The following is a 13,397-nucleotide window of genomic DNA, read 5'->3' as shown; positions in this document are numbered from 1 at the left end:
GTGGGACATGTCCCAGAGGCCGATGAGAGTACAGCAATAGAGCAGGGCGTCCACACTGGCACCGTGGTGCTTTAGCCCGGGCTCAGAAAGCTCTATGCCTCTCATTGAGTGGATTCCCAGGAGCGCTCCAGCCGCAGAGTCGGGGCACTCTACGTGCCTTACCAGTGTGGACACCTTGAGAGTTATAGTGCCCGGGACTGATTTAATGCGCTCCAACTTGACAGCACATGAGGTGGAAAGAGGACATGTAAAATTATATATCAACATGGCTGTCCAGAGCAGATACTGGCAGATATGGATTCTGAATATAATAATGAGGTAACAGTTTACATTTGGTGTTATTTTCACTACATGGTCACTTACACAGTCATGGCCGTGTGACAGGGGGCTGTTAGCAGCTACAAACTGAGCCCTTTGGAAGCCTGCACTCTGGTCACTGAGCACATCCAGGGCACGAGGTGCAGTTAGAGGAGGAGGGACTGAGTAGTTTGGGTTCGGAAGGGTAGAGGGGATCACCTGCACCTGTAGGGAGCCTGATGAGGTCACTAGCTCAGCGCTGAGAAGAAAGCAGCAGGATAAAAGGCTGAACCAGGGAGCAGGAAGGGGCCTCCATGTAACTGCTGCAATCTTGTGATGCACAATAAATGGTAATAAAGACACTTGGTGGAGGTTCCTCGGCAGACTGCCTGCTGCTTAATTCACACAGAGGTCTGCCAGCCAGGGGTTGCAGGAACTGATGCAGGAGCATTCATAGTTAGAAATTTAAAAATGAACATTGCCTGCAATCTCTTCATGACACTTCATGCTGTAAATTGTGAGTGAGAACACGTTTGTATGTCTTGTCAGATATGTTAATATACAAGGTAGTTTTTACTATTTGCGGACATATTTTCCCATGTAATAACACAATAAGAGTGGATAAGAAACCACAGTAATTACACATAATTCAGTGGGAAATAGGGAAAGGAAAACAGATATTTCTGAAGGAAATTTTTGGGAAAAATTCTCTACTTTTAGATTAACATTTCCCTGTGTTAAAAACTAGGAAAAACACATAGCTTCAGCAGTCCATGCCACCTAGACACCAGCAGACTGGATAAAAACACAAATGAATCCATCACAAGATAATTTTAGGGTATTTATTTTCAAATAATCAAGGTATGTTTAGGGCATGAATAAATTTTCAAAACTAAATTATTACATTAAAAATGTTCATAACACATCACATTTAAAACAAGAAGTAGTCCTAGCAATTCCATGCGTTGTGCCTCCCCTCATACTCTGCTCAGCTACCTCTTCAGGAAATGATCTTCAATTTCTAATGTCAAGGAATTAGACCAATCAGGCACTATTTGTACACATCATTCAAGAAGGTGGTGGACAGAGAACCCAGAGGAACTATGATGAATTTCCTGGAGCAACTTTATTTTCTTTGTATTCTGAACTTCACGACAACAAAAATATCACCCTTTTGACTGATTTATGGCCGAGAAGAAAGGTTTCCCAATAAAGCTTCACCAAATGTCATATTATGGGCCATTAAGTGCCAGTGTCTTTAATACAATTAAGTTAATTTGTGATGATTCAGTAAAGGAATACAACCCCTTCTCTATTTTTTTACCAAAATACATTTGCTGTGTCCTTAGAACCAAGAACATGAACAGCCCAACACTACCTTGAAATCAACAGTTGACACTGACAGTACATTGCCTGCAAATAATATTTCTAAAGAAAAAGAAACTAAAAAAATGGATATTGTAGAAGTGATTTCTATCTATAGGAAGATAGCATTTGAGGTTGGGGACCGTGTTTTGTTAATTGATGTGAGAACAAGAAAGGAAGGGTCATGTCTTGATTACCGATTATATGTAGCTAGAAAGTTAAAAATCACATGAATTAATGCTGACAGAAGTTCAAAGACTATTTTATAATCTTGTGTGAGTTAACTTAAATATATTGCTTAATTAATTCTATCATTTTTTCACCTATTAATTGTCAAAGGTGTAGTGCAGGAGGTGGGTGTATGTGCCCTGCCTTGCAGAGAGAACCAGTCAAGACAATAAAGAGAGAGAGTGAGAGAGTGAGAGCAATTGCACATGTGTGTAGTTGTGATATTTATGACACATGTACATTGTAACTGAACAGCCCAGTCTGACGGTTTTTAATAATTATTTTGATAAGATACATATTTTGGATTTCCTGAAATGACACAGTTGAAATACAGATGATGCCATGTAGAGAAGTTAAACCTCAATATAGATTTGAGGGAAGAATCAAAAAATAAATGTAAATAATTCCATTTCTAAAAATATGTTCAGATGCATGTGTCAGAAGTACTGTTGAAATGTCCAGGAAAATGCTTTGGTTTTACAATAACATTTTCTAATTTAGAATCATCTTTTCTTCATATTTTGCATTGAGATTTCATGGGGTAGAAAATTGTGAGAGGAGTGAACGATCCCCGTCCGTCACCATCTGCTACCCCTGGGCAGGGGACGGGGAAAGGTGAGGGCAGCAAAAACCCCTCGCTGTCTGGCCATATTTCTTACCAGCATCGTCCTGTGCCGGGGGTGGAGGAAACACAGGGGGGTGGGGGGGGGGAATCGGTCTGGCTCCTTCCAGCAAGTGGGTCCCACTCAGCAGCCTGGGCGGGGGTTGCCAGGTGTCCGGTTTTCTACTGCAGCAGAAAAGGGAAACTGGCAGCGTCCGGGCAGCACAAAAAACTCCAGTAGCTGCAGTAACCGGCCCCCCGCACAGGGGGGTGGGAGGAGCCGCGGCGCTGAGGGGGCCGGTCTGTGCCGAGGGGTCGCTGTCAGGGACTGAGATTCCCCCCGGCCGGAGCCGGGACCGGGCAGATGATCAGGGGAGCCGTGCTGACCCAGGGACAGAAATAAGGGCGGAGGGTCCCGGAGAAGGTGCCAGTGAAGGTGAAGAGATGGGACCCGACAGTCACATTGTAAAACGAGACCTCGCCCGCCTCATAGTCCAGGAAAATCCCCACCCGGCTGGGCCGGACGCTCATGGGGAGGTGGGTCGAGGGGGAGGTGAGGGCCTGGTATACCCCACTCGCCAGCCACACGACCCAGTATCCATCCTCAGGTGAGCGTGTGACCTCCCCCTTCCTGCTCACAGATTCCCTACAAACCCCCAGGTCCCAGTCAGTCGTGTCTCCCACCTCCACCTCCCAGTAACGCCGCCCGCCCACGAACCCCTCAGCGCCCAGGACAATGGGATAAGTATCGAATCTCTCAGGCTTGTCGGGCAGATCCTGGCAGGTGTATCCAAAGCTCACACGTTTCTGATCCTCAGACAGGACGAGGTTGGGATGAGCCGTGTCTGGATCCAGAGTCACGTCCACTGGGGAGAGAGTCACCGAGTCAGGGCCGGGGCAGGGGCTGGTCACTGGGATGGAAGGGAAATTAACCTGCATCCCTGTTAATCGCTGGGCGAGGGAACCATGGGGGGTGGGGGGGTGTTGCCTGAGGGGAGTCAGGGCCCTTCTGCCTGTGAGGAAATGGCAGAGGCCGGGGGTGGGGAGGTGGGAAGGTGTCCGTAGGGGAGGTGAGGGGAGGGAAGCAGAGGGATGGGGGAGGGGACAGCTTGATGCTGGGAGAGGAAAGGGGAGGGGCAGGTGAGGGAACATGGGGGGAGGGGCAGAGGGGGGCAGGCACAAGGGCAATGGGGGGGGGGGAGAGGAGCTGGCACCAGGAGGGCGGGGGGGGGGAAAGGGGGGACAGGTTTGAAGGGGCTGCAGGGAGTGAGGGGGGGCAAAGGGAGGGGAGGGGCAGACGCAAGTGCAAGGGGGGGCAAGGGAAGGGGTGGGCACCAGGAGGACGGGGCAGGGGAAGGGAAGAGCAGGTTCCAGGGGGTGAGGAGAGGGGCGGGTGCCAGGGCAGAAGAAGGGGACAGACCCCAGGGGCACAGGGAAGCAAGGGAAGGGGCGGGCACCAGGGGCACAGGGCTGTGAGGGAATGGGGAGGAGCTCCAATGGGGTGGGGAGGGGGAGGAGGAGTGGGGCAGGCACTGGGAAGGTAGACGGTGGGTAGAAGAAGGGGCTGGCACCAGGGGAAAAGGAGGGGGAGGGAGAAGGCGCAGGTGACAAGGGGAGGAAGAGGGGTGAGGGGTAGGGCAGGTGCCAGACGACCATGGGGGGGCAAGTGGTGGGGCAGACCCCAGGGGCAAACGGGACCGAGAGAAGGGGCAGTCATCAAGGGGGAGAGAGGCATGATGGTAGGGGTGGGTGCTGGTAGGGCTGGGGTGGGGGGGCGAGGGAAGGTCTAGTCTCCAGGAGGGATGCGGGGGCTGATCAGAGGGGCAGATGTAAGGAGAGGAGACAGGAGAGGGGTGGGCACCAGGGGGCAGAGTGGGGGAAGGGAACAGGTGCACACAGGGGGTAGAAAGTGGGGTGTGGAGAAGGGCAGGCCCTAAGGGGGCACAGGGGTGTGGAGATGTGGGCACCAGGGGGACAGAGGGAGGATGAGGGGAGGGGTGGGACCCAGAGGTTAGGAAAGGGTGTGGGGAGGGGTAGGCACCAGGGGGGCAGAGATGGGAGGAAGGAAGGTCTGACACTAGGGGGCCCAAAGTGGGTCAAGGGAAGGGGTTTTCACCAGGCAGGCAGAGGGGGCAGAGGAAGGGGCAGGCACCATGGAGGCAGATGGGGGCAAGGGTAGAGATGGGCCTCAGGGGGGCAGAGGAGTGAAGAGAGGGGCTGGTACCAGGGAACTAGAGGGGGGTGAGGGGTGCAGGTGTCAGGGAGGCAGAGGGGGCAACAGGAGGAGTGGGGGGAGAACTAAGGGGAAGGTGGCAGGGGGAGGAGGTACAAGGGAAGGGGCAGGCACCAGGGGGTGGAGGGGGGCAAGGGAAGGGGCTTTTGCCAGAGGGTGAGGGGAGGGATGGGGTCAGGGATAGGCATTGGCAGGACAGAGTGGGGGAGAGGTGGGCACTGGGGGGCAGTGGTGTGACATGGGATGGGACAGGCACCGGGGAAAATGAAGGGTGAGGGAAGGGTGGTCATCATGGGGTAAGAGGGCAAGGGAAGGGGTGGGTGCCAAGGGGCTAGAGGGGCACAAGGGGAGGGGTGAAAGTCAGGGGGTTGAGGGGACAAGCAGATGGGCAGGCAGCAATGGGGCAGGGGGAGGGGCAGGCGCTAGGGGGACAGTCGTGCGGCATGAAAAGGGGCAGGCACTGTGGCCAACAAGGGGCAAGAGGAGGTATTGGGGGATAGAGGGGGCAAGGGAAGAGGTGGGTTCCTAAGGGGCAGGGGGAGGGGCAGGTAGTGGGGGACAGAAGGGGGAAAGGACAGGGCAGGCAAAAGGAGGGAAGGTGGAGGGGAGCAGTGGGTGCTAGGAGCAGGATGGTGTGAAAGCAGGGGTAGGCACCAGGAAGGCAGGGAATGGGGGAAGTCATGGGTGATGGAGACAGAGGATGGTGTGTGTGTGGGGGCACCAGGGAGGAAGGGGGCAAAGGGAGGGGCAGGTGACAGGGGGACTGAGGGGGGTGAGCAGAGGGGCAGACACAAGGAAGGCTGAGGGGGGAGGGGTGGGCACCAGGGGGCAGAGAGGGGGGAGGGGAGAGGCAGGGCAGGTGGGTAGAGGGTGTTAGGAGAGGGGGTTGGGAAGGGGCAGGAGCCAGAGGGTCAGAGTGGGGCTAGAGGAGGGGTGGGCACAAGGGGGCGAGGGAAGGGGCGGGTGTCAGGGGGGCAGAGAGGATGCGGAGAGGGGCAGGTGCCAGGAGCACTGAGGGGAGTGAGAAGAGCAGGAGCCAGGACAACAGAGGAGGGTGAAAGACGGGGTGGGCACTAGGGGCAGATGGGGGTGAGGGGAGAGCTGGGATTCGTGAGCAGGGGGGAAAGGGGAGAGCAGAGGCCAGGGAGTAGGGGAGTGAAGTGATGGGTGGGCACCAGGTGCAAAGAGTGTTTGGAAGAGGGGGCAGCTGCCAGCCCAGGAGGGCAGGGTGAGAAGGGGGGTGGGTTCCAGGGGGGCAGGGGTAGATGTACGGCTGGGGCATGTGAAAGGGCAGGGGGCATGTGACAAAGTGGGTGGAGTGGGGACCATGGGAACAGAAAGGGGGTGAAGGCAAGGAGTGGGGCAAAGTGGAGCCATGGAGGATAGAATTAGGGGCCAGGTGGGCACAGAGGTTGTGGCAAGGGGAAGGGAGGGGCAGGAGCTAGGGGCCGGAGGGCAATGAGGAGATTGGCAGGTGCCGGGGGCAGAGAGGGGCGAAGGGGGCAGGCCTGCATCTCTGTTGCTTTGGGGCCATGTGTGGTTGGTTTGTTACTAAGAGCAGGTCGGCGCCATCCCCACATACACTGGCCAGGCAGCCCGGCCCCAGCGGTGGAGCTGGGACTCTCCATGCCGGCCGGCCCCACGGGCACCACCTTCCAGCCAGGCAAACCCCACAGCCGGCCCCTCCCCTCGCCAAGCCCAGCCCCTCCCCCAGGCCATGGGAAGTGGATCTGGGCTTGGCTCCAGGGTGGGGGCAGGACAGTGGGGGGATGGGCATTGGGGGATGCTTGGAGGTGTAACTGGTTAATGGGGGGAACAGGGGCCATTACTAATGAGGCCGGGGCAGTGAGGAGGGAGGGGGCATTTCCTCACTTCCTGCCCCTTCCATCTGGGAGAAGCTGCACCAGGGGCCAGTCCCGGCTCACACCCGCACAGCACGTCTGCACTAGGGTTTTGCATGGGGACACCCACATGCCTGAGACACTGCTGTGCCAGGGGCTGTAACCCCTCCCATCACTGGGGTTATGGATCAATAATTACAGGGTCAATGGAGCAGGGAAGCTCGCTCTGGGCTCTTAGGTGGGGTCTGACCCACTGGGCTGCAGGGTCATTCTCACTCCCACGCTCTGGTCCAGTGCCCGTGGCAGTGTTTAGACACAGTGGTGTCTTCAGCAGGAGAGACTGAGGGAGCCCCACGTCAGACACCTGGAGCCCAGAGGTTCCAGCCCTCAGCTGAGGGGGGGAGACCCCCCATTCCAATTCCTTCCCCTATATCACATGGGGGGATTGAACCTGGGGCTCCCAGCTGAGGGCCCAGCCACTGGGCTAAAGGCTAGAAGGGAAGCGGTGGCACCTTCTTCTGTTCATTCAAACTGTTCAGCAAACTCAACATGGATTTGCAAAGTTTCAGTTGATCAAAAAATAATATTTTGCAGCAAATAAACTATTTGTCCAAAACATTTCACGCAGCTCCACTTCAAACCTGTCTGAGCAACTTAGGAGCCTAAACCCCAGTGACTTGAAATGAGTGACTGTCAACATCCCCAGCAACGCAGAGTTACGGGCTCAGGACATCAGCTATGAAACACCCCAGAGCTGCTTTTAAATTTGCCCTGGGTAGGAAAATTCCGCTCCCGCCCCCACCCCCTGCTCCTGATCTCACCCCAAAAATCAGGCTGAAAATGGAGTCTCGGCTCCAGCCTGAACTCTCTGCTCAAAGCGATTTGTCCCCTGGACTCTGCAAGCAGCACAGACCCTCTGCAGCTGCACCTGGGCATCTCCCAGAGTGGATAATAAGGAGAGTGGTCACATTGGATAAGCTATTACCAGCAGGAGAGTGAGTTTGTGTGTGTGTGGAGGGGGGGTGAGAAAACCTGGATTTGTGCTGGAAATGGCCCAACTTGATTATCATACACATTGTAAGGAGAATGATCACTTTAGATAAGCTATTACCAGCAGGAGAGTGGGGTGGGAGGAGGTATTTTTTCATGCTTTTTGTGTGTATATAATAAGATCTTCTGCACTTTCCACAGCATGCATCCGATGAAGTGAGCTGTAGCTCACGAAAGCTTATGCTCAAATAAATTGGTTAGTCTCTAAGGTGCCACAAGTACTCCTTTTCTTTTTGCGAATACAGACTAACACGGCTGTTACTCTGAAACCTGTCATAGAATCATAGAATATCAGGGTTGGAAGGGACCTCAGGAGGTCATCTAGTCCAACCCCCTGCTCAATAATGGTCCTCAGAGCCCCAGGGGCTCAGGTGTCTCCATATAATGACTGCGCCAGCCCCCCCTCGCTCTAATTAACCGGCCCTGGGTCAGACACGCTGGGAACTTTCACACCCAGACTCTGTAGATACTTTGGGTTCATCTACACAGCCCGTGGCAGCAAGTCTCAGAGCCAGGACAACAGGCTGAGGTTTGTGGGGCTCTTGCTATGGAGCTAAAAATAGCCCTACAGACCTTCTGGCTCAGGCTGGAGCTGGGGCTCTGAAGCCCAGGGAGTAAGTGTGGGGTTCAGACCCAGGCTCCAGCCCCAGACATAACATCTACACAGCTGTGTTTAATGCTGTAGCACAAACCCCAGAAGCCGATGTCTATCACCCCGGCTCTGAGACTCGCCCAGAAGGGCTGACAGAGCAGCACGGCACAGACACCTTCCATGCTGGAGGGACATTCACTCTCCCAAGCTGATGTCTGGAGGGCCAGCAACAGCCAAGGGTGTTCCAGCTCCCATTGCTGGAAGTGCCCAGGCACCCACAGCGATGCACTGAGGAGGGCCAGTGACTGGAAAGAGTCACCCTGACAGGGCTGGTCCAGTGCTGTGCACAGACTGTGGGCAGGATGGGCATATATGATAGGGCTGTCTCAAGGAGCAAGGATGGGCAGACTGGCCTGGTTTCCCAGAACGCTCGGGGAACAGGGGAGTCCCAGGTTATTAAAGACACTCTGCCATGGGGAGGTCAGGCCCAGGACTGTGGGAACCCCATTTTGGGCTGGGAAGAGTTCCCCCTCCAGGGTCAATTTGTTTTGACTACACGGAAAAGGGACATGTAAAAAGATGCTGCCCTACAAGAACTTTGGATTTTGGACAGAGGGGATCCGGGATGTTGCTATGGGGCAGTGAGAATTTCTAGCACTGACCAAAATGGGTAGCTAAGAAAGCAGGCCCTGGGATATAAGCTTCAGAGGGAGAAGCCAGCCATGGATTTCAGAAGTCCCTCTGCTTACCAGGGATACCTTAGCCTCGCTCCCAGAAACAAAGCTTGGGAACTGGGAGTGTTCGAGTAGCTTCCTCCAGGATCCTGAAAGGACTCCCTTGGAAAATGATCCAACCAGCAGCTTAGCGGAGAGCAGGCTCTCTGGGCCAGGGGAGCCGAGGCAGAAGCTAAATGTGATTCAGCATTTCTGGTGGTCCCAGGAGAGGGGTGTGACTAGAGCTCTGAGAGGGCTATTGAACAACTCTGTAATTTGCAGGCCCAGGTGCGGGTTTTCTTACTGAAACTGGCCAAGCAACAGGAGCAAGCCCACTGACCAGAAGACAGGCAGAAGGAGCTACTCACAGAGCAGGAGAGAAGCCACCAGGTTGTGGCTGCAGAGAGCAAATGGGTCAATGCACTGAAAAAGGAACAGGGCGTTCGGCAGAAGAAATTCTGCTCTAGCTCCCAAGAAGCCCAGCCGTTGAAGATTAAGCTCCAGCACCGACGTGAGCCGAGGACTGATGAGATTATTGATATTCAGGAGAAACTCACAGCTGCTGAATGTACCAAGCACCAGGCACCATCCCACAGGGAGGAAGTGGCAGTTGGAATCGCCAATACCCCTGGTCAAGGAGCCCGGGCCCTAGAGGAGAAGCAGCACCTGGAGACGGGAATCGTTCAGCCAAGGGAGGAGTAAAGCAAAAGGGAGATGGGGAACAACAGTCTCAAGACAGCCAATACGCAGGCAGCCAAGGTAGAAAATGAGCCATGCAAGAGGAAAGTTACCCAGGAGCCAAAACGGGAAGGGCTTGAACAAGCCCTAGGCCTTGGAAGAAGGGGCCCAGAAAGGGCTGCAGGATGTGAGTGGTGTGGCTGGGAAACTAGAGGAGGGTTTGCTGGGACACAGGAGCCTGCCACGCTGGTTAGAAGGAAGAAACCTGGAGAACTTGAAACAGAGGGCGTCTGCAACTGAGCTGGGAGGTGAGATTCCCAGCTCATGTAAACGTACCTGCACTAACTCTGCTCAGGCTAGAGCACTAAAGGTAGCAGTGTAGCCCGGCTAGGAAGGGCAGCTCAGGCCAGCTGCCTGAGTACGTACCAAGGGGGGCTGGGCGGGTTTCTACTCAGATGGTTAGCTGAAGCTGCCACCTGTGCTACCCTGGCCACATGGCTATTGTTAGGTGCTAGCTCAGCTACGTCTACATGAGCTGGGAATCACACCTCTTAGCTCCAATGTAGACGTTTGCTAATAGAGGAGAAGGAGCAGCTCCTGGAATAAGTTAAAGAATGAGACAGACTAAAGCTGAGGGTTCAGGAGAGGGCAGAGCTGCAGCCTGAGGGCTCTGGTGTGTATGATAAGAGAGCCCAGCAATAAATCACCAGGAGGCTGCATTTACACAGGGGAGTGCAGTGATGCTGCGGGTGTCCTGGGAGGCTTTTTAGGGGAACAAGTGGATCAGTCACTGAAGGGCTGGATGTTGACGGGCACAGATACAGAGGTGCTGGCTACAAAGGAAGCTGCACTATGGCCATGTCCTCTACAGCGACCCAGCAACCCCACCCACAATGGACTGGGCAGAGCAAGAAGAAAAGGTTGCTGCAGCTGAGGGGAGCAGGGCAGAAGGCCTTGCACAGCTGAGCACTCTCAAGGCCCAAAGGCTGAGGCCCTGCAGGAGCTAGAGGAGATGCGCTGACAAGGGACTGGATCTCAGCCCAAGCCATCCAGCGGGAACGGGAGCAGGAGCACTGGCAGGAGCCCATCTCAGCACTGGAAGGCAACCAGGGAACAGCAGCGTTTGTTGTTGCAGAAGGAGCTGACTAAGCTCCAGAACCAGCTTAAGATCGAGTGTGGAATGAAGCCCGGCTCTGGGACGCATACGAAACAGGAGAGCCCAGAGGCCTTATGGAAAGAGATGAAATTATGTCAGAGAGAGAAGGCGCAGCTTCTCCAGAAAACAGAGCAGCTGGGCAGTGAGCTACACCAGCCAGCTGGAGACAAGAACAGCGCTGTGGTGGGTGCAGAGATACAGGCCAATCGTGTGGAAGATGGACTGTCTGAGGTGGGGATTCCACCTGCTGGAGGGAAAAGCCACCATAAAAACACACGTCCAAGAGGAAGTTGCAATAGAAAAGGAAGAGACTGGGGACCTCTCCCCCCAGAGACCAGAAGAGGAACACAAAGCCCGAAGCAGAGCTGGGCTAAAATGAAGTCCATCCTACAGGAAAAGGGGAGGAGCAGAAAGGCACTTTCCCAGCTGCTAACATTACACCCAGCCATGTGGACAGAAGAGGATCTGAAATGTGCTCCCAGCTGTGCTCAGTAATAATTAGAGATGCTAATAAGGAGCTATCTGAATGAAAGACAAACTTAACTCCAAATGGTGTGTGTGTGAGTGTGTCCTGGGAGGCAGCTGTTGGAAGGACCTTGTAGCGAGGTGGGGCTGTGGGTAACAGACCTTATTTAAGGTAACCTCAGCCATACCTGGCAGAGCATTAAAGGGACTTGTGATGAGCACATCTGGTGTGTATCTGGCTCTGGGGGAAGCTCTGTAGTCAGCCTGTATCTGTCACAGCAGCATGACGGCAATGGTGAAAGCCTGGTCCTATTGACGACAGCTGCTATGGCCAGAGGGCCTGACTCACAGAGTACAAGTTGTTCTGAACTACGCCATGCTGAAGACTATGAGGGATTTTGCCCATCACATGAGCTACACAGGACTGTGGGGAACACAACTCCTGGTCTCTTCATTTTTTCACAATTCAGTGATGAGAATAAAAATATGGCCAAGGGCCTTGTAGGTTTCCTTGTGGCAGAAGGGGAGGAAGTGCCCCCTGGCTGCAGAACATCACCAAGTGTTAGCCACAGTCAAGCTTGCCTTTAGGTATACCAGGGGAAGGGAGGTCATGGGGCTGGCCCTTTACAGGGAGTCTTTTTTTTTTTTTGAAGCAGAAAAGAATTTTATTTGTGTAACACTTATAAAGAATCACCAAAAAGGATAAAGCAAAACTATGCAAGAAAACAAAAGCAAACACAAGGTATAACACAGCAGCCTTCAGGAGGGAGAAGTGTTCAGGCTAGCCTGGGCCCAGAGCGGGGGGGCTTCCTCGACACTCATGGTCTTCCACCCCCTCGAGTTACCTAGTGCCACGCCCAGTGTCACTGATTATTCCTCTCCTAAGAGTGCCCGGCAAGATGGGCACGGCTGTGGGGTGGGCGGTTTGGGGGTGGGGGGGGGGGACGTACACCCACGTGTGATAGGACCACTCCTAGGTGACAGTGATGATGGTATCCACAGCGGCAACGGCTGGGCCTGGGGTCTCTTGCTCTTCCGCTCAATCAAAGGGTCAGATGGAGGGAACCGGACGGGGTCACCGAGCAGAGAACCTCGGACAGTGCCCACCGCTCCTTGAAGGCGTCGAGGGAGTCGGTGGATGCCGCCCAGAGGAACTCCGCCCGGATACGTGAATGTACTGAGGATCGGAAAACGGCCCTACAATCGCAGGACGCTTCATTAGCCAACCTCCCCTCTCTGGTTTTATAAATGGCTGTTTTAGCTAGGGCTAGGAGGAGGTTAACCAGGAGATCTCGCGATTTTGTGGGGCCACGGATGGGGAGTGTGTAGATAAAAAGGTGAGGGGAAAAGTGTAGCCAAAAGCGTAATAAAATATTCGTGAGGAGCCGGAAAAGGGGCTGCAGCCTGGCACACTCTAAATATACGTGCGCCAGGGTTTCCCTCACATTGCAAAAAGGGCAAGTATCTGGGATGGGGGTGAACCGTGTCAAAAACACGCCCATGCTCACAGCTCCATGAAGGAGCCGCCAACTAATGTCCCCGACGGGCCTCGGGACCAAGGTGGAATACAGGCTGGCCCACCGGGGCTGCTCACCCTCCAAAGGTGGCAGGAGGTCCCGCCACTTTGTATTGGGGCGGGACACCAGGGTGTGGGCGTGAAGGGTGTGAAGCGTGAGTGTGTATAGATATTTCCGTGGCGCGATTTGGAAGCTGACCGGCTGCAGTTCATGCAGCCGGCTCGCAGTGAAAGGGTGAGGGGTTTGTTGGGATCTACGGGGTAGAAAGGTCCGGCGGGCCTGGGGTAGAGGGTGGGTGGGGTGCACCCTCGCACAGGGCTCGGTTGAGATAAGCCCGAGCAGCGGGCGTCAAGGCGGCTTTCACCTCCTGAAGTACGTGCCGGGGGGTACGAGGTCTGGAGAGCCCCATGCGCCGAGCGAGCGTCAGGGGATCCAGCCAATCTTCCCAGTCGTAGTCCAGGAGGTCTCCGACTCTCGTGACTTCCGCCAGGACCAAACTCTGGCGCACTGAGCGGGACTCCGCCACCTGCACAGGAAGCTGGGGGTTGTGTAGCAGGGGCTCCGCTAGGAGATCTGCTCCCACGGTGACCACCACGGACCTGGTTGTTGAAAACAGTTTCCAGGTCCGGAGGATGTCCTGGTAGAAGACCGGCAGCCCGGA

The 13,397-nt window shown here is 54.7% G+C and overlaps 2 protein-coding genes across 7 annotated transcripts in view; both read right to left on the bottom strand.

The window, feature by feature from the left end:
- Positions 1–13,397, bottom strand: part of LOC102945825 (zinc finger protein 436) — a 1,196,575-nt gene that overhangs the window by 290,990 nt on the left and 892,188 nt on the right. The gene's annotated exons all lie outside the window — the stretch shown is intronic.
- LOC102940142 (butyrophilin subfamily 1 member A1) overlaps positions 1,126–13,397 on the bottom strand; it is a 62,606-nt gene continuing 50,334 nt past the window's right edge. For 3 of the 5 annotated variants that reach the window (XM_037913564.2, XM_043528774.1, XM_043528775.1), the window contains one exon: positions 1,126–3,357. In XM_037913564.2, coding sequence (XP_037769492.1) covers positions 2,813–3,357 — 545 coding nt within the window. In that variant the 3' untranslated portion in view covers positions 1,126–2,812. The remainder of the gene's footprint in view (positions 3,358–13,397) is intronic. The other 2 variants (XR_006285880.1, XM_043528776.1) reach the window with 1 other exon arrangement.

This window comes from Chelonia mydas, chromosome 14, assembly GCF_015237465.2.
Source record: "Chelonia mydas isolate rCheMyd1 chromosome 14, rCheMyd1.pri.v2, whole genome shotgun sequence".
NCBI classification, from domain to species: domain Eukaryota; kingdom Metazoa; phylum Chordata; order Testudines; family Cheloniidae; genus Chelonia; species Chelonia mydas.
This window is presented reverse-complemented; position numbering and strand designations above follow the sequence as displayed.